The 20,800-nt window shown below is 38.6% G+C and overlaps 1 protein-coding gene across 2 annotated transcripts in view; it reads right to left on the reverse strand.

The window, feature by feature from the left end:
* GRK3 (G protein-coupled receptor kinase 3) overlaps window positions 1–20,800 on the reverse strand; it is a 173,818-nt gene that overhangs the window by 47,817 nt on the left and 105,201 nt on the right. For both annotated transcript variants that reach the window (XM_072952833.1, XM_072952832.1), the window contains 3 exons: window positions 17,455–17,528; window positions 6,866–6,967; window positions 5,107–5,181 (listed from right to left, as the gene is read on the reverse strand). In XM_072952833.1, coding sequence (XP_072808934.1) covers window positions 5,107–5,181; window positions 6,866–6,967; window positions 17,455–17,528 — 251 coding nt within the window. The remainder of the gene's footprint in view (window positions 1–5,106; window positions 5,182–6,865; window positions 6,968–17,454; window positions 17,529–20,800) is intronic.

Genomic DNA, 20,800 nt, shown 5'->3' on the forward strand with positions numbered 1-20,800 from the left:
GTGAGACAACCATAGCTTGTCTGGGGCCTCACTTCCTGCCCAAGAAAGGAGACTCGGGGCTAGGCCAGCCTCCATCGCCTGCCAGGTGGGCCCTTGCTGTGCTGGTCAGGGCGCTCGTTCTGGCCACTGAAACCAAATGGACTTTGTTTCCTCCATGGTAAAAAGGAAAGCTGAACTATCTCTGAAGCTCTTTCCAGCTCTGAAATCCTATGATTCTGTGATGACATACAATACCGGTCTTAGCTAAGTCTTCTAGGTGCAAAAGACCAAGGGCCACAAGCCTCAAGAAGTTCCAAAGACTTCAAAAGACAAAACAGATCAAGTGCTCAAAGATCTATGAGAAGGCTGAACTTGTGTATCACAAATTTTTTATTTACAAAACCCATTGTTAATTTTTTTCATATTTTATCAAATATCTCATACTTTCCGCTAATAAAATAAAAGGCAAAGGTCATGAGAAATTCTTAAGGCTCAATATAACATACCACATTGCCACTTTTGAACAGAAAGAACCACAAAATGTGCCAGGGAGGCGGCACAAAAGCCAGAGTTCAATGGTGGGGTCGTGAGCAAGCAACCTCGCCTCTCTAATTCTCAGTTCCCTTAATCTATAAAACGGGATAATCATAATTGCAATGGATTTGTGACAATTTAATAGGATTAAAAATGGTGAGAGCCCTACACCAGGCCTGTCACAGTTTAGGCACCTAAGCGTAAGCCAAGACCCCTCCAGCCCTTGCCACCGAATATACTCATGTAATGACTTATTTCCATAGTCAATTTGGAAATGAAAAGAATAAAAAAGCACTTTGTATTTACTTTCAGAGCATTTTTGTTTCACTACCTCCTTCTCCTTGATAAGAAATTTCAATTCAGTAGGGGAGGGTATAGCTCAAGCTCCAGAGCACATACTTAGCATGCATGAGGTCCTGGGTTCAATCCCCAGTACCTCCTCTAAAAGTAAATCAATATATAAACCTAATTACCTCCCGTCCAACCAAAAAGGAAAGAAAGAAAGAAAGGGAGAAAGAAAGAAAGAGAGAGAGAGAGAAAGGAAGGAAGAAAGAAGGGAGAAAGGGAGAAAGAAAGACAGAGAGAAAGGAAGGAAAGAAAGGAAGGAAGAAAGAAAGAGAGAGAGAGAAAGAAAAGAAAGAAAGAAAGAAAGAAAGAAAGAAAGAAAGAAAGAAAGAAAGAAAGAAAGAAAGAAAGAAAGAAAGGAAATTTCAACTCAGACATCACACTTGCTGATTTCTAAATATATTATAAACCTGTAATAATCAAAATAGCATGGCACTAACGTAAAGACAGACATTATGAATGAATGGAACAGAGAGTCCAGAAATAAATCCACACATCTGTGGTCAACTGATCTTTGCCAGGGGTGCCAAGAACATATAATGGGGAAAGGACAGTCTCTTCAATAAACGGTGTTGGTAAAACTGGACACCTACATGGGGAATGAGATTGGACCCTTATCTTACACCACATAGAAAAATCAACTCAAGATGAAGACTAAAATATAAGACTGGAAACTGTACAACTACTAGAAGAAAACATGGGGGAGAAAAGCTTCTCGATGTTGTCTGGGTGATGATTTTTTTGGATATGACAGGCAACAAAAGTAAAAATAGACAAATGGGATTGTATCCAACCAAAAAGCTTCTACACAGCAAAGGAAACAACCAACAGAGTGAAAAGGCAACCTATAGAATGGGAGAAAATATTTGCAAATCATATATCGCATAAGGGGTTAATATCCAAAATATATGAGAAACTCAACAGCCAAAACCCCCAAATAACCCAATTCAAGAGAGGACTAAGGACCCTGACAGATGCTGTTCAAAAGAAGATAAACAAAGAGCCAACAGACATATGAAAAGGTGCTCAACATCACTAATCATCAAGGAAATGCAAATCAAAACCACAATGAGATATCACCTCACACCTGCTGGGATGGCTACTGTCAGAAAGTCGAGCGGTTTAAGTGTTGGTGAGGATGTGGAGAGAAGGGAACCCTTGCGCGCTGTTGGTGGGGGATGTAAACTGGTGCAGACATAATGGAAAACAGTCTAAAGAATCCTCAAAAAATTAAAAACAGAACTACCGTATTAATCAGCCATCCTCCTTCTGGTGTATAACCAAAGGAAATGAAATCAGTTTCTTGAAGAGGCATCTACACTCCCTTGTTCATTGTAGTTTTACTCACAACAGTTAAGATATGGAAACAACCTAAGTGTTGCTGATAGATGAACAATGGATAAAGAGCATGTGGGATGGATACATGTATATATACATATTTAGGTAATATAACTTGATTGTACTATTTTATTTATTTATTTTATTGAAGTTTAGTCAGTTACAATGTTGTGTTAATTTCTGGTGTGCAGCAAAGTGATTCAGTTATATATAAATATATTCCTTTTCCTATTCTTTTTCATTATAGGCTATTGCAAGATATTAAATATAGTTCCCTGTGCTTTACAGTAGGACCTTGTTGTTTATCTACACATTTCTTTAAACACACAATAGTATATTATTCAATCTTTAAAAAGAAGGAAATCCTGCGATTTCTGACACCATGGGTGAATGTGGAGAACATTACACTAAGCGAAACAGGCCAGACACAGAAAAATAAGGCATGATTGCTCTTATGTGGAATCAAAAAAAAATAGTCAAACTCATAAAAGCAGAGTAGAATGGTGGTTGCCAGGGGCTGGGAGGTGGAGGAAATGGGGCAGTGTTGGTCAAAGGGTATGAAGTTTCAGTTATGCAGGATAAATAAGTTCTGGGGACCTAATGCACACCACGGGACTACAGTTAATTACACTGTAGTGTATCTTTGAAATGTGCTAAGAGAGTTGATCCTAAGTGTTCTCACCATACGTAAAAAAATGTTGACTATGTGAGGTGATGGATATGTTAATTAGTTTGATCACAGCAATCATTTCACAATAAATACATGTATCAAAACATCAAATTATACATCTTAAAGCCTGGGAGGAAAAAAAATCCCAACTCAAACAATGTCAATCAACTTTATGGTTAATGTCCCTCTATAAACAGGACATGCTAACATATAACTTGTATTTACTTCAATCAGTATGGTCTGACGGTACATGTTACACTGAATTCCACTAATACACTCCTTATTTTGATCAACTTAACTACGACTATTTCCTTCACCTCTGAAATAAGAACACCACCCAGTCTGTATCTATTTTACCAGGACCTTATTTTCATTTTTTTTTTCTCAAGAACAAATCAGTAAAGCATTTTTAAAAGATATATTGAGTCACAGCCTCACCCATTTATTGGCTTTGGGCAAGTTACTGAATCGTTTTTAAGCTCAGTTGCTCCATTTGTTAAAAAAAAAAAAAAAAGGCGCAGTAAGAATGATGCTGCCTTCGGCTCTCCTGAGGGTCACGCGAGTTCATGCATTGCTGTACTTTGTCTAACACCTGGCACCTGATGAATATTTGTATAAGAATTTAAATGATTATGTTAAAATCAGTGTTTTGGGAGATTACTTAACAACATGCTCTGTTGCACAAAGATACAATTTAAAATAAAAATGAATATAAGGTCAAAAAAAAAAAGCTATACTGAAGAAGTAGCTTCTAAATGAATATTCCTTGAAGGCACAAGAAGAATCTTGGTGGTTTCTGTAGCGCAGGTGGAGTTTTTGTTTTTTCTTTAATGTTATTTATGCTACAGGAAAAGCTAAAGTCAGAGGTGTAAAATCCATGTACTGTGAGGTCTAACTGAACAATGTTAAATGTAACTGGTTACAAGACTGTCTCTGAACCATGTCAAAATCAGAACACTGAAATTCTGCCACTAAAATATCATGGAGGCAACCAGAAGCAGATTATTCGCATGACACTTTTTGAATGCACAGTGTCTGATAAGGACTCACGTTTATGGGGCATTGTGATGGACAGGCCCAGGGGAAAGCAACCCACATGCGCTGAATGCTCAAGACACCACTTGGTGGGAGAGCCCACTGTCATCTCCACTTCTTAGATGGGAAAACTCAAGTGAGGAGAGGTAAGTAGCTTGCCCAGGGTCTCTGAATCCAGGTCGCTGACCTTCCAAGCTTATAACCTGCTAGACTATCCAGAAAGGTCCTACATCTTAAGAGAAGTCCATCTAATTATTCTGACAGGAAGGCAGCACCCAGTTTGTACCCAAATGTTCTCAGAGCCAAATTGGTATTTTCTCTATAGGATAATCAGATTCATTCTGCATAAGTAAATAAATCTGATCACAAGAAACCCAGGCAAAAATCAACTTCTCTGTAAATGATGGAAAGATCCAAAAAAAAAGGCTAAATTAATTTTCATTTATGAAAATCATCACATTAACTAATGACATCCTTTTGCATTTCTTGTAACTCACAGAGAGAAAAAGTACATTATCCATTAAAAAATCTGACGAGGTCCTTGCAAGCTGCCACCTCTATAGAAAACCCACAGGATGATGGGAAAGGCTTTGGGGAGGAGAAATCATTATATCTAAAGAGCAGCAAATACATGGGCCCTTTAGCTGTGGATTGAGTTTTCCAAGTCTTGTAATTTAAATCTGTATGACTGTGTTATGTTCAAGATATGAGAAACCAAAGAAAAATCCAATTCCTCAGTCATAACTCCAAGGCTGTTCAAATATTCACTCTCGATTCTTGAAAATCAATCTGTTTCACCTGGGCGATATCACTGCGGGGATCGACACTTGTACCCCGACAGTCAACCTTGTAAAGTCCCTGCTCATTACAGGTGCCTGGGATGTCACACAGGACAAATCTTTTTCCTCCAATGTCTTGTCTTGATTGATTTATAGGGAAAGGGAAAAAAATCAAAAAACAAAACCATTACTAGAAAGCTCTAGTGTCCTTTTTCAGGAAAGCCTTTAGAGAGGATGTCGGTGTAAGGGCACATTTCAATGAGAAGACAAGCAATATTAAACTTCAATCGTTCCAGATAAACCCCCAGGGAAGAAATACAGTCTTATACATCCATCCCTCCAGCACATGCACACAGGCAGGGAATGTCCCCAAGCCCAACTGTCAAGCAAATCAGAAACATTTATTTGGGAATCATTTCATCTTACCTGAAAAAGAGTTGATGCCACTTGTTTCTTGGACAGATGGCTTTGCACATGTTCTACAGCTTGCTTTGAGAATGGCTTTTAAAAATCAAAAAACAACATTCTTTTCCACAAATATAAACCATAGCAAACCTCTGTATGTTTTACAATATCACGACATGCATTTTAACACAACCATCACTCAGCAGTAACCTACGGCGATGACATTAACATGTACTCTTTGAAAAAAAAATCTACCGGATGTCTGTGGGCGATCCAAACAGATGACTGGTCCAGCCAGAGCTCTCAGACACCCTGTTGAGAAGGAAGATGAGCCCTGGGGCATCTAACTGACCTTTCTAATCCCACAAGAGCTCCAGATTACTTCGATTAAAAAAAAAAAGTTTAAAGAATCTTATTATCACCTTATTCAATGCATACATCCCTCATTTAGCTGATAATGGGGTCCTAAATTTTTTTTTAATTTCTATTATATAAGACAAAATGACTGTATGAACATAGACCTAAGAATTCAAGGCCAGGAATGCCCAACTAAATCACAGTGGTAAAAGACTGTAGGTTGAGGAAAAGTCTTGCCATAATCACAGCAGAGGGGAATTGGTTCTAAAAGAATGAAACTGAATTCTGACAAAAATGACAAACTCTATCTTCCGCCCAAACTTCAAATTATGTCTGCAATAATGCAAAAGAAGAGCTTAAGAAGCACATTGTTACTGCCTCAAACCGTCTAAATGGTTGACCTACATGAAAACTACATTTATGGAGGCTTTCCCAGTGAACACCAGGCATTTTCCAAGGTTTAACCATTCCCCAGCAGGGTGGCAGGGCACGGAGCATCACTGATCGGCTCTAGCTCAGAAATTCAGTGAGAACTGTAGACAACACCATAAATACAGAAGCACTGACATGCATCGTTATCAGGGCTGCCCCGTCCAACTTCCTGTGATGATGGAAATGGGAATCTGTGCTGAGCGAGCCAGGAACCACTAGCCACACGTGGGTATCGAGCACCTGAAACGTGGCTCATGAGGATGCCCGCAACTGAATCTGTAATTCCATTTGATCTTAATTCACTTAAACACATTTAAATAGCCACTCGCGGCTAGTGGCTAGTGTATTGGTCACAGCAGCCCACGGCTCTGAGGACACTCCTTTGGAAAACAGTCTTCACACAGAGAAATTACATGGTAGATTTCCATTATTAATTATTCCACTCACTCCTGGTGGAATAATTTCCTAGTAACTTGCTCTATCCTGGGGACTGAATTAGATTGTTTCTCTGACTTACAGGGGGAAAAAATTATTTCAACCATCATGTAATGATGAATGAGCTAAATTAACTCAATAATTACAACCCTTATTAATTCAAAGAAAGCACTTAAATTAAGATTTTTATTGATCAATATTTGATTAGCCTAATTGTTAAAGGATAGCTATATTAAAAACAATAAAGCTTCATTGCCTTTAGAAAGCCTAGAACTGAGATGAGCTTTCTCTTCCGTTGATCTGAATTAGCCATTTTATCAACGTTCCCAGTGAAAGTATCCACTCTGGGGAAGATACTAAGAGTATATGGAGCCTCAGAGAATTGGACGGGTATTAGCAGGGGGAAACAAATGACAAAGCCCAAGAAATGGGTTCCAACCTGGATGAGCATCGTTTAATTTTTAAACCTCTTCCTCCTATCTTACTCTCATTCTGGGAACATTTGAGGGCCGTCTCACAGCCATACTGAAGTAACAGAACAAAAGGAGATACTCACATGTGAACAAGACAGCAGCTCCTTCATGATATAGGTGTCGTAAATTTGTCGACTTCTACAAAGGCGATCTTCCTCACTCTCAAGCTTTTCATATTCTTTTATCTAGAGGTTTAAAAGTTACCATTGTCAGGTGTCTCTTCCTAGAAACTGACTGTATTAAAGGCTATTACTAGGCTTGGCAGAAACGACTTCCACATGAGATCAAGCAAATTACTGAATCGGCGATTCCACAGGAAACGACTGCTTCTAATGTTGCAATAATGAAGCTGGAATAATTTAAATTCAACTTGGAACATAGAAATGGATTTTTTCCCAAGATGACTCTCACCACTTATATCTAGAAACACAGTATTAGAAAACAAACACTGCCATGGTTACAATTATCTTATGATACACCAGGCATGGACCATTCATCCTTGCCAATTCTTCTTTCCAAAGCACAACTAATTTAAATTTGGCTGTAATCCATGTCTAAGAGTTATGATGGGGACCATTCTCACTCAACCACTGTGTTACAAAACTAACAGGAGGAAAAAAGTAATAATAAATCACCAGGATTCCAGCAAAGAGATTTTTAAAAATCCACTAAATAGTTTGGAAAGGCGTTAACCACAGATAAAAGTATTGGGTTTTCATGTTTGAACCTTATCTTCACTCTTACAAGTATTTAACAGAAAGGTTCCTTCAAATTATACGTTTCGCTAATAACTTAGGGGAGGTAACCTGACTGGTGTTAAGACAAGCCAAATAAATAGTAAGAGGGACTTTAGAAATATTTGCTTTATGAGGAAAAGGCCCCTATTAACTCTAACCTCAAAACAGAAGTTCTTGCGTCAGAGGAGTGTTTTTATTTATTTACAGAAACACTCTTAATCTAAAAGACCAGAAAAGAATGAAAACACAAATGAAATACAGAGCTAGTACGAAGACTGTAGCAAAAACCTTCAAGACAATGACTATCAACTACCTATGGCTTATTTGGGGCGGGGGAGGGGGGAGCTTCCTACAAGTAGCCAGTTGTGATGCCAACTTTCATAATATCCGAGTGCTATTTATTCTGGTATGATAAAAAGCGGGGCTACTACTGCAATGGGAGGGAGTATAAAATGAACAGAAATAAAAGTGACCTTTTTACTATGTAGTCTGAGTTTGACAGTGCTGACATCAAAACCAGTAAATCCTATAAGAGTTTCTGACAATGAAAGGGTACGAGTGGCAGTGAGGAGTATGCACGATGCTGAGGTCCTACCCGAAGGCCAACAGGTTCACACACTGAGAAATCCCTGGGACCCTATAAATGTCCTTAAACGTCATCAGTGAGATGTCTGAAATTCACAAGTCTGTAACTGCCCAGGCTTGGAATGGAGCCCTCTTGGAACAGAACGGTCTTCTATGTTCAGTTTATGCTTAAATCTAACATAAAGGCAGGCAAACCGGGGTAGGTCGACACCTCATCCAAGGGGAAGACACTTTTTTTTTTTTTAAATGAAGGAGCAATCCAGCGATGTTGGCATAGCCCAAGGACCTGGGCTTAATCATCCTAAATTAATTCAGGAGAACATGTCAAAAGAGTTCAAACACCACGCCAGATCCAAATAGAGCAGATGAAAGGAAACAGAAGCCAGACACCGAAACCTAAGGAGGAGTCAGCAAATAAACGGAGGAGTCTCGCTTGGTTGATTTCTTTTGCTGGTTTGTTTTGGTCCAGTCCAAAGGTCAATGCCAGAACGCTAGGGAAAAACAGGTGGACTCTTAGTGAACCAAAGGCAAATGCTTCTGACTAAACATACAAATGAACTCTAGGAATAGTAAGCCTTCATGGAATTATTATCCCTGAAAACAACTGTAATAAAACCTATGTCTGTTCCGGGGGCCTATAAAGCGAGCTGATACCTGGTTAAACAAATGCTGATTCTATGGGAGTTTTCTATGAACTGCAATAATCTGACTGTACAGGAGATGCTAGTTTCTTGGGCAAATGATGCTCTGGACCACAATTCTGGCTTTAGTAAGGGCCTGGTGCCTTACAAACTACAACCTGAACAACAGAAAAGGTTAATTCTTGTAGGCAAAGGAAGAGCCTTAAGTATCCGTGGCTGTATTTCGAAATTTACTTTCTATTATCAGTAAGACCACAATCAACTATCAATTAGCTCGAGATGGGATGTCCTGACTATCGCACATGCAGAGAAAATGCCACCTCCAATTCTGGCAGTCAGGTTGTCCGGGGAACTCGGGCAGGCAGAGGCCTGGGTTCAAGGTGAAAAGTCTTCCCTGCAGCAGAACAGAAGCAGCATCGTCAAGCATGAACATTCACTGAGCACGTGGTGCTCCCTTTCTGCCTCGGTGGCTACAAAGCTCAGGGCTGAACATGTAGCTTAAAGTGCTGGGACCCGAAGAGGTTCCAGGACCCTTTTGGTCAATAGCTGTCATGGTCTCCACTTTCCTGCCTCCCGTTTGTCCCACCACCATTCCAGTGGGACAGTCTAGTAGCTTCACTAATGGCCTCTGCCTTGCCCGATCAAGGGTCTCTCTTTTTTCCTTAGCTTCCCTGACTTCCTAGAAGCATTCAGCTCAGCGGTCCACGCCTGCCTTCTCTGAACCTTCTCTGGCTTCTGTGATCTACACTCTCCTGGGGTTTGCCACAAGGCTCCTCTTCTTCTGTCTCCCTTGGTAACTTTCCTCTTCTGCCAGACTTCTAAATACTGAAGTGCCTCAGAGCACAGTGCTGGGGCATCCGTTCTCACCTGCTACATTCTCCTTAGGTAAACCTGCCCAGTTCCACAGTTTCAAACACCAATTAGATTCCAGTGACCAGGTCTGTATCCCCAGGACTCACTTCTCTCCCAGAGCTCCAGATTCTAAATATTTAACCACCTATTGGGAATTTCCACATCCTCTCTATCCCAGTCAGCCATGCTCTTCCCTTAGTCTCCTTTATCACAAAAATGAGTAAAACCATCCTCCCAGCTGCTTAAGCCAAAAAGGGAAGAGTCATCATTGGTCCAGCTCTTTTGCTCATACTCCTGCCCCCACTACCCACCACATCAAATTCATCAGCCAACATTCAAAATATATCACAAACCCAGGCTCTGCTTCAGATAAGAGTGAACTAACCCCTAAGAGAACACTCCTCCTGAGAAAACAACTATAAATTCTGGACATGCATAAAACCCAACTACACTGGCCCACGGGAGAGTGAGCAAAAGTACACAGATAATGGGGAAGGAGCATCAGACAGAAATGTACAAGATACAATCTCATATTATTCTATGTATAAAAAAAAAACAGGGAAATGTGGCCCTTTTGCAAGAAAACAGACCGTCAGTGAAGACCAATCCAAGATGATTCAAATGTTGGAATTATCAGACAAGGATTTTAAAGCAGTCAATATAATAATATGCAAAAATGTATAGAAATTATACATGTAAAAAGTAAAAAGATAAGAAATAGCAGCAGAAAAATAATAACTATGAAAAGAAACAAATGGAAACTTTATCTGAAGAAAAATTCAATTGCTGTACATAAAAACGACTAGAAATGCCAAAAGAAAGAGTCGATGAATTTGAAGACAGCTCCATTGAAATTACCTAATCTGAAGAACAGAAAGAAAGAATATTTGGGGAAAAACCCAAACAAGGAATCAGTGATATCTAGGATACAATCCAAAGATCAAACATACATATAACAAGAGTTCTAGAAAAAGAAGGGGAAAAGAGACTGAGGTAGAAATCATGTTTCATATGTCCCAAATTTTACCAGATTTGGTGAATGATATATACACTTACAGATTTAAGGACACCACAAAAGATAGTGACTAGTGAACCCCACAAAAGATAAAACACAGTATCTGAAATTACTCCACTAAAATGCATGGAGTGTCAGAAATGAGCACGTTGGAGTCAGGGGGAAGCAAAAGACTTCTGTATCTGTCTAAAAGAAATACATTTCACATTAAAAAAAAAAAACACTGGTTGAAAGTAGATGGGCAAAGATGTGTCATGAAAACAGTAAGCATAAGGAGACTGAAATGGCTACATTAATAACCAGCAAAGTCATTTTCAAGACAAAACATAGTACCAGCAATAAAGAGGGACGTTTCATATGAAAAGACAACAATCATAAATGTATATGCACCAAATAATAGAGCTTCAAAACACATGAAAAAAGTGGACAATAAAAAGTAGACAATTTTGTAGTCAAGAATTAGAGATTTTAACACCCTTCTCTCATTAATTGAAAGAACAACTACATATACAATCAGTAAAGACATAGCTAATCTATCACGTCAACCGCTTAGATCTAACTGATATTTATAGAATATGCACCTAACACCCTCACCCCCACTTTAAATCTTCCATGGGCTTTAGAATAAAATCTAACTTTGTTACTCTGGTCCCTAAAACCCATCCCTCTCTTCAACCTGATCTTACCTCACACCACTCTGCCTCTCTCACCCACCACAACCACACCCCACTGGGCTTCTGCCACTTCCTCAAACCGAGGAAGTTCTTTCTCACCACATTAGGGGCTTACCCTTAGCTGTAACTTCAGCCTAAAACATTTTCCCTCTCACCCTGTGCCCATCTTCAAGAGACAAGCCTTCCTGTCATACAAGTCTCAGTTCAAATGCTACCAATCTAATGTGGCCACCAAGTCACAATACATCACATTGACTTCTGAGTCTGTTTTGAGTCACTGCATAGCAGTTCTTGTTTCCTGATATATTTTCTGTTTACTTATTGGCTGTTTATTGTGTTTCAACAAAAACAGAAGCTCAAAGAAAGCACAGACTTTGCCCATTTTGTTCATCCAAACAATGCCTCCTGGCATTAGTGTTTGATAAATACTGGTTGAACGAGTGAAGAAAATTTTCTATAATAACTTTACCTCTGATCTTATATTTTCTGTTTTCCATGATTTGGGGGGGGGGTATCTTTTTTCTTTTTCTCTTTCTTCTTCTTTGTCTTCTTCTTTTTCTTCTTTTTTTTTTGAAGTACAGTCAGTTTACAATGTTGTGTCAATTTCTGGTGTACAGCATAATGTTTCAGTCATACATATACATACATAGGTTCCTCTCCATATTCTTTTTCATCCATGATCTATTTTTAAATCTAGGTGTAATATAAATATTTTTATAAGCTGCCTCTAAATCTAACTGGAACAAGGAAGTGTATAAGCCAACACACTAAGCAGTAAGTATGTGTCAGGTGCTGCTCTGGTGTGCTGCATACACACACGACAACCCTAAGAGACAGACGCTGCTACTGCCCTAATTTTTCACAGAGGAAACCCAGGCAGAGCAAAGCAAGACTGCTTGCCCAACTTTACACAGCTGGTAACTAGCGGAGTCCAAATCCAAACCCAGGCAGCCTGAATTTAGAGCTGAAACACCTTACCACTATGTTACAGTATATACCTAAGTGGCATTTTATATATATTTTTAATTTAGAAAAGCAGTTGTCCATCTGGAATCTGATTTAAGACTCACAATTAGCCTGTGAGGGAGCAGGAGATGATTACTAACCTCATTTCATACATGAGATAACGGAAGCTCAAATATGGAGTCCCCAAACTATGAGCTCAAGTACAGGATGGTGTCTCTGTTCACGCTTGTAAGCTCTGGGTCTGACACGAGGCAGATGCTTCAGGGTTTGCTCAATAACCAGCCCCCTATCCCATAGCAAGTGAGAGGTGCACAGCTACACCCAGATCCTAGCTAGGCCTTCTGTCGAGGAGTCACACAATGGTAAAAATACTGATCGCACACACATGTAAGTAGCAAACATACAGTAAGTATTCCACGGGTTTTATAGACAACAGTGTAAGAACCAGAGAAATAAGCAATCAAGGAAGACTGAGGTAGCTATCAGACCGATTTTACTGGAGAATACAGAAATCAAGGTAGGTGTTCGACGAAGCTAGGCTTTTCACAAGCCGAGAAGGGGAAACAGTAGCCCGGGCTGGGGAAAGGATATAAATAAAGTAATAAAAAGAAGAATGTGCTTGGTGGGTGCAGGGAATGTTGTTTGGTGGACGCTCTGTATAAGAAGGTAGGAAAAGGTAAAGAGGCAAAGGCAGGCAATCTTTAATGCAGAGACACATGAATGTCAAGATAAGCAATTAGGACATCAGACCACAGGAAATGGGTAACCACTAAGAGTCTGGGGACACAAAAAAATGGAAATACAAAAATATTCATTTCAAGATCTCTTAAAAATAGAGTTTTCTAGGGGTTCAGGATCATAAAACCATATATTAAAGAAGCCACTAGACTGATGAAAGCCAGGAGTCAGAAGAATTACCGATAACTCCAATATTAGAGGATGTACTGACTTAGAGAACAGTATTTGAAGCCCCAAGGTGGATGGTATCATCAATTAAAGAGCACAGAGCAAGCCACTGAGAAACTCTGAAGCGTTATCCTCCAAGGGGATAATCTGACAGGCCAGATCCATCAGACCAGGCTGGGAGAGAGGTGAGAAGAGTGGGGAGCAAGCCAACAGAGGAACGCCAGTGTTGAAAGTTCAAATGGAAACAAGTCAGCGGTAGTTGCCGCCATATTGGCAAGAAGTGCTTAAGGAATAACCAAGTATGTTGCCCATCTGTTTCATCGGCTCAAGGCGATTTCTCTGTGTTCGACAAAGCAGCGGAGTACATGCTGAAACTGGAGAGGTGAAACTTTTGAGAACACAAGAAAGAAAAAAAAATGTTTGACAGATCAAGCTGTGATTCTCATCCAGATACAATGCCTGATTCAGACCGAAATAAGTAAGTTACTTCATGCTGAGTCAAATCTTCTTTAGCTTACTTTTTTCCACATGATGCTAAATGTACATCATCATTTGATCACTCTTCTTGGAAATACATTAATATAATAAGAAATGTAGAAAAACATCAAGCTTTCATGTATATCAATAAATCAGGAAAAAAAGGAATATCTCTCCAATTTTCAAATTTGTTCAAAGATTACTAATATTAGCCCTAATTATGCCATGCTTTCTTTGGACCATTTAAAATGCTTTGGGATAAAGATACATCATGCAAATAATGCTAGCATATGCCATTTTTAAAATGTATTTTAATTAAAATGGTTTCTAATTTCTATTTTAATTTCCTCTTTGACCCATAAATCATTTAGAGGTTATTTGTTTCCAGGCAGCTAAGGACTCCTTATTAAATTTGAGTTTAAGTCTACTGTGCTCGGAGAACATGCTCTGAACAACTTCCATCTTGAAATTTGGAGACATTTTCTTTAGGGTCCAGCACATGATCTATTTGGGAAAAGGTTCCATATGGACTTTAAAGAATGCAAATTCTATTTTTGCTGGGTGCAGCATTCTATATGGCAATTAGGTCAAAGTTATTCATCACTTTATCATGATCTTCTGTATCCTTACTAATTCTTTGTCTCTTTGTTCTTCAGGTTCTTGAAGTATGTGTGTGTCCCACTAGGGTTGTAGAATTATTTCATTTTGGACCTTCCTGCCAATTTCTGCTATATATATTTTGAAGTTATGTTATTTGTAACATACAGATTCAAGGTGGTGATACTGAGTCCTCTATCATTATGAAATCATCTCTCTTTATCTCAACGTAGCATTACCATGTACTTTGGTATTAGCGTAGCTAAACCAGCTTTGCTTCTGTTAGTGTATATATTGTTTATCTTCTTCCATCCTTCTGTTTAAAGTATGTCACGTTTAAAAATTGTGAATCACTATATTGTACACTTGTAACATACAATACTGGACAGAAACTCTATTTTAATAAAAAATAAAATATTTTAAAATAAATAAATAAAGTATGTCATTTGTAAGCAGTGTATAATAGGGTTTCAGTTATTTATCCAGTCTGACAAACTCAGTCTTTCACTTGGAGTATTTAGTCCATTTACATGAAATGTAATTACCTATATAAATGGATTTATATTTGCCATCTTGCTCCTTGCTTTCAATTTGACTTCCTATTTTATGCCCACCTTTTATTCTCTTTTTTTGGATTGATACAATGTTTTATTCCATATTCCCCCTCTTTTAACCTATTATATATACACATTTTATTACTTTAAAAGTTACCTTAGAGATTACAATATGCATCCCTTACAAGCCAAGACAAATTATTACTTTTACTATTCCAAATAATCCTAGAACCTTAAAATGTTTTAACTTCACTAACCCCTCTCCTGTGTTCTGTGCTGAGATATTTTAGCTTTACATCCATTTCAAACTCAAAAAACATATTATAGTTTTGTATGGTCAACATTCTTGTATTCTGTATACATATTTACCCTTTATGATGTCTTTTTTCCCTTTCTACATTTCCATCTGGGGTAAGTTCCCTTCTGCTTAAAGTATCTCCCTTTAGTAGTCACTGTAATGCAGTTCCATTACCGACAAATTCCCTCAGCTTTTGTCTGAAAATGTCTTTATTTAACCTTCATTTTTGAAGGAAGTTTTTGCTGGGAAAAGAATTCTAGGTTGGCTTTTTTTTTTTCTTTCAATTATTCTTAAGATGGCCATTTCATTCTTTCTTTTTTCTTAATCATTTATTTTAAGATGTCACAGTCATGTTGGTAATATTATTGCCCCTTTAAAAGTAAGGTTGCTTTTTAAAAGCAACATCTAGTTGCTTTTAAAATTGTTTCTTTGTCATCCGGTTTCTATAGTCCTTTATTGATGTGTAAAGATATGTTTCCTTTGTACTCATCCTGTTTGGGATGTTGTAAGATTTTTTTGAATCTGCAAGCTGCTGTCTTTCATCATTTTATAAAATTCTTAGTATTATATCCTCAAATATTGCTTCTGTCCCGTTTTCTCTCTTCTCTTTCTGGGACTCCAATTCTACACGTTTTAGACCTCTTAACCATATCTCACATGTCTCTAATGCCCTTATTTCTTTTTAATATTCTTTTTTCTCTGTAATTCAGTTTGAGATTATCTACTGACCTGCCTCCCTGTTTATCAATCCTGTCTCGCATTGTGATAATCTGCTATTGGTTCTAGCCATTAGGTTCTAATTTAAAATACTGTACTTTATGTTCTAGAATATCTATTTGGTTTTCCACAATAAATTCAAATTCTGGTAAAACTCTCCATTCCTCCATCTAATTATTTTGTCCATCTTTTCCTCTATCATCCTGAACATGTTATTTATAGTTATTTTTAAGTATTTGTCAACTAACTCTAATATCTGATTCATCTGTGGGTCTGCTTCGATTGCCTTGTTTATAAGTCATATGATCTTGCTTCTTGGGTCTCAAATCATTTTTTACTATATGATGAACACTGTAGAGTCTCTATATATTGTTATTTTCTGCCTGCAAAAGAGACAGAGGGCTCCCCCTGTTCTCTGCTACACAGGTGGAGGGGAGTTCATCACTCAACAGGGGGCTGAGCTGGGCTAGTCTGGGTTGCCATTTCTGTAGGACTCAGTTTGCCTCTGGTTTGCCCCTGTTCCTAAGGCCTGGCTCTCTATGGAGTCCAATGAGAGATCTTTGTCTCCGCAGTACTGGATTCAGTTCTGCCCGTAAGACGTTTTCAGAATAGTTCTTTGGCCCTCGTCCCATTCAGCTTCAAAACTTGGCACGTGTCTTGAGAAGGAGACTAAATCAACTTTAATTTGTTTAATGTGTTCTTCACTCCAGACTCAGAAACCTCTTCTGGTTTTTCTATCCGCTAGGAACAGCGCTCTGTAGGGGCCAAACCTGGATTCTCACCTGCCCACTCCGCCTGGAATCAACAGTTGCCCCAGTTGTTACTGATCTTCAGTATCAATAGACCCCTCCCTAGGGGTTTCATCTCTTGTCTGTTCCGTTTTCAGACTCCTGCTACAGTAGGACTATATTTCAATATCATTTAATACCATAAGGCTGGGTGAGATTTCAATGTGTCTTCCAGAAGCTTTCAGCCTGTCTCTTCAGATTCCCCTCCAAATGGCTTGATGGGAAAACCAGCTGCGTGTTTGAGGCCTCCCTCTCCCACCAAGTCTCCAATGTGTCACTCCCGCAATGCGTGCCCATAAAACTCTGCTAGTTTCTCCTTCACCCAGTAGCAGCCCTCTGCCTCAGCTTACGTCTCCAGCATCCAGAAGCTTCCGCAGAAAATGAACTGGCTGGTAATGCTCAGTGCATCTCTGAATTACTCTCCTTCCTCTGAAATGTCATCCCTATTCCTCACTAACTCCAGAACACTACAGAGCCTTAAAAATACGATTTTCATAGTTGTTGTCAGCATCTCTAATAAATTACATATTATATCTTGAACTACTAATTACTTTCAATAAATTTGTAAATATTTATAAGATATTTAGTAGTCTTAATATTTCCAAAAGTACAGTTTAACCATGCTTTTGAAATAAAAGCATTGATAAAACAGTTACTTCTGGGGAGGGGGAGGGTATATAGCTCAGTGGTAGAGTGCGTGCTTAGCATGTACAAGGTCCTGGGTTCAATCCCCAGCATCTCCATTAAAAAATATATCAATAAATAAAATTCAGTTACCTCCCCCACAAAAAATTCCAAACAAACAAGAAAAACAAAACAAAACAAAACAAAACAGCTAAAATTAAAAAACCCAGTTACTTCTTACCTCTTCATAAAACTTCACCTGAGGTACAGCTTCATTAATTTCATTCAAACAAAAATCTTTAAATAGCAAGAAACCTGAAGAGAAAGAATAAAAATTTCAGGGTGGGTAATAAGGGGAAATTTTATCCACAGAGTGTTTTTGAATTAATGTGTTTCAACCTCTTCCTCCCCTACCTTAAAATCTAAAAAACAAAAACACAAAACAAAACAAAAAAAACCTGAAGAGGCTACTTAATGCCGAAGAGGAAATAATCCAGGTAAAGTAAGCAGTATCACAAGCTTGGCTCCGCGCACTGGGGCTCCTCCTCTACTGACAGCCTCCCCTGCCGCTTTTCAAAAGTGCACAATTAACAGTGCTCGTGGTCACCACCATTTAGTGCCACTGGTCACTATAGTGAACAGAAGATTAACCAAAGAAATCAGAGCTACAGGTAGTACAGAAGTATTGGTAAGAGTCACCATGGAGCTAATAAATACTGTGCCCATAGAAACGGAACTAAACTCCTTTAAAAAAACAAAAAACAAAAAACAGGACTTTCCTAACCTTTCCAGGTTTTTCTCCCACCACTGATTACCTGAAGGTCCCCGCCAGGTCCCCACCAAACACCTCATGCCAGAGCAGATCACCCATTCCCAGATCACTCTTTTCTCCTTCACAACTCCAGGCTCCATCTTTAAGCAACCAGTATCTCATGCCTGGGGTACCACCCCCACTGCACAGTGCGAGGTACGCGGTGGGAGGCCAGTAAATATTTGTTGAAGGAATGTTTGTCGACGTGGCCCTTCCACCATGCCTCTGCCAAAGTACCTAGCACACCCTAGCTAATGATCTGATTTACAAGTCTCCCACCCCAGTACCAAACCCAGGGCCCAGTTTAATGTCTCACACCTAGTCAAGCCTCCATGAATGAGTGACGTTGAACAGGACAAGCTGATACCAGGCTGAGAGCAGAGGTACTGGAAGATTATAAAAAGTCAAAAACAATTAAAAGGTCAAAACAGTTCAAGGACTGTAAGAAGAAACCAAAGTCACAGGGAAAAAAAAAAATTGAAGACCCTCCCCGCAAAAGGCTACAATCTTAAGAGAAGGTAGACCAGCACTCCCCAGGTAGGACAGAGATCATGGAAGAGGCTCTGACAAGATTGTGATTCAAGTTAACAGAAGAATCATGTAACTTGAGGTTGTTACTGCTCCATAAATTCCCTGCCATGGTTCCAGGAACATGACCTTTGAAAATGGTCAATGTTTGTTCACTGGAACTAGAAGAAAAGAACTTGGGTCACGTGGTTACATAGGAGAGGCTATGTAACACTAACAAGGGTTGGCTGCAGACCTCCAGCAGGAGCACGGCCATGCTCATCAAGGTCCTGCCGTGAGGCCGATGTAGGAAGAAGGGAGTTCAAGACGCAGACAAGGAAGAAGTGAAGATGTGAATCCCCAACTATTTGCATATTACTCTTTTTATTTTAAGTAAGATAAGGTTGCCTTTTTGTTCTCATTCATTTCAAAGTAATTTTGAATTTCTCTTGTCATTTCTTCTGTGCCTGGTGAGTCTTTCAGAAACATGTCGTTTCATTTCCAGTTTTTTTTCCAGATATTTGTTACTGACTTCTACTGAATTCTGTTGTGGTCAGAGAACATATTCAGGAGGATTCCAATGCTTTTAAAGTTATTGAACTTGGTTTTGGCCCCACATTTGGTCCATCTAGGTGAATGTCTCATGGGTACTCAGAAAAGAAATACACAGGGTAGAGTGTTTCATTGAACACAGTAAAAAGGCAATTAAGCCAAGTTAATTAATACGGTTGTCCAGGTCCTCTTAATCCTTACTGAATGTCTGTCTACTTACTCTACCCTTTGCTGAGGGAAGGCTGTTGAAATCTCCATTTGTAAACTGGAGGGGAGGGGAAAGAAAGAAGGAGGAGGACGGAGAAAGGGAGCTGAGTGAATAAGCATCCAGCTTAATATGTTTTTACCAACTTCTTTAATGCAATTTCCATCATCAGTGTGTAACATAAGCCAAATAATTATTTTAACATCATACCCAGAGGGAAAGAAAAAACACAGGGTTTTCCTCATGTCTCTATATAAACTGAAGCATTACTTTCTATCACAGGAGCTGTTAAAATGGAGCAGCAAGAAGAAAGATATTTTGCCTTTTGGATAAATCCTAGATCATTGTGTTCCAGGCTGAAAGCAATTTACCTTCATTGGGCTTAAATTACATAAAAAAACAAATGAAGCATTATTCAGATTAGAACAAAAGCTAAAGGGCAAAAATAAGGAAATGATTTGCCTCACAAGTTTACTTCATAGGGGCAATTTCTCCAGATTTCAAAGAATAAAAAATAGTGACCCAACACCTGCTTAACTAGATGGCTGTGGAACGTGTTTACCGTGTTTCTGTATGTGAACCACTGCAAACTGCCTGAATACTGATTAACTTTCAAATGCATATAACACCCAGGAAAGGCCAACTATCCCAATATGCCACCACAATATTCTGCAAAAGTTAGTAGGAAGAATTGTATTGCCTTTTATAAAATATCAATGAGAACTCTTTATAACATATAAATATACATTTTATGTTATTTTTTATAAAATATCAATTAAGAAGTTTTGAAGGCATTAAATATAAGTGATTTCTGTAAGAAACTGATACTTAACCTCCTAAAAAATTAAAAGGAGGGAAAGAGAAATAGGAAAATACCTTGTAAGAAATAATACTGTCCTAGATTTTATGAAGGCGATTCAAATACTGGGAAGGAGGACCGACTGCATAACTGCTAAAAGCTCCTACCAATATTTGCTGATTTGACAAAGCACTTACTGAGTGTCTTCTAAGAGCCACTGTGCTATACGTTGGGGATGCAATGGTGAAGACAGAGTTTTTCCCATAAAAGGCTTACTGGCTGGTGTAAGAAGTAGACAATAAAGCAGAAAACAAATGAAACAATTGTAATTTATGGTAAATGGTATAAAGGAATTAAACGTGATGCTGAGCTCAATGTTAAAACAGAATGTCAGTAAGACCTCTCTGAGCTGTGGGATGAACAAAATACAAAGCACTTTAGATTAGAAAAGACCAGAATGCCTAATCTCACACCTTCTAGTCATTATTGTATTAGAGGTCTTAGCCAGTGTGATAAGAAAAGGAAATAAAAGTTATTCAAATTGGAAAGGAAGAATTAAAACTAATCCTATTCATAAACAACCTGGTTAACTATATGGCAAATCCTATCTACAAAGTAACTACTAAAATATGTAAGAATTTAGCAAAGCCCTAAAATACAAGGTCACTAGATAAGAATCAATGACAGATTTGCTCACATCACACAATTTTGAA

The sequence above is a fragment of the Vicugna pacos genome, chromosome 32, assembly GCF_048564905.1.
Source record: "Vicugna pacos chromosome 32, VicPac4, whole genome shotgun sequence".
NCBI lineage: Eukaryota > Metazoa > Chordata > Mammalia > Artiodactyla > Camelidae > Vicugna > Vicugna pacos.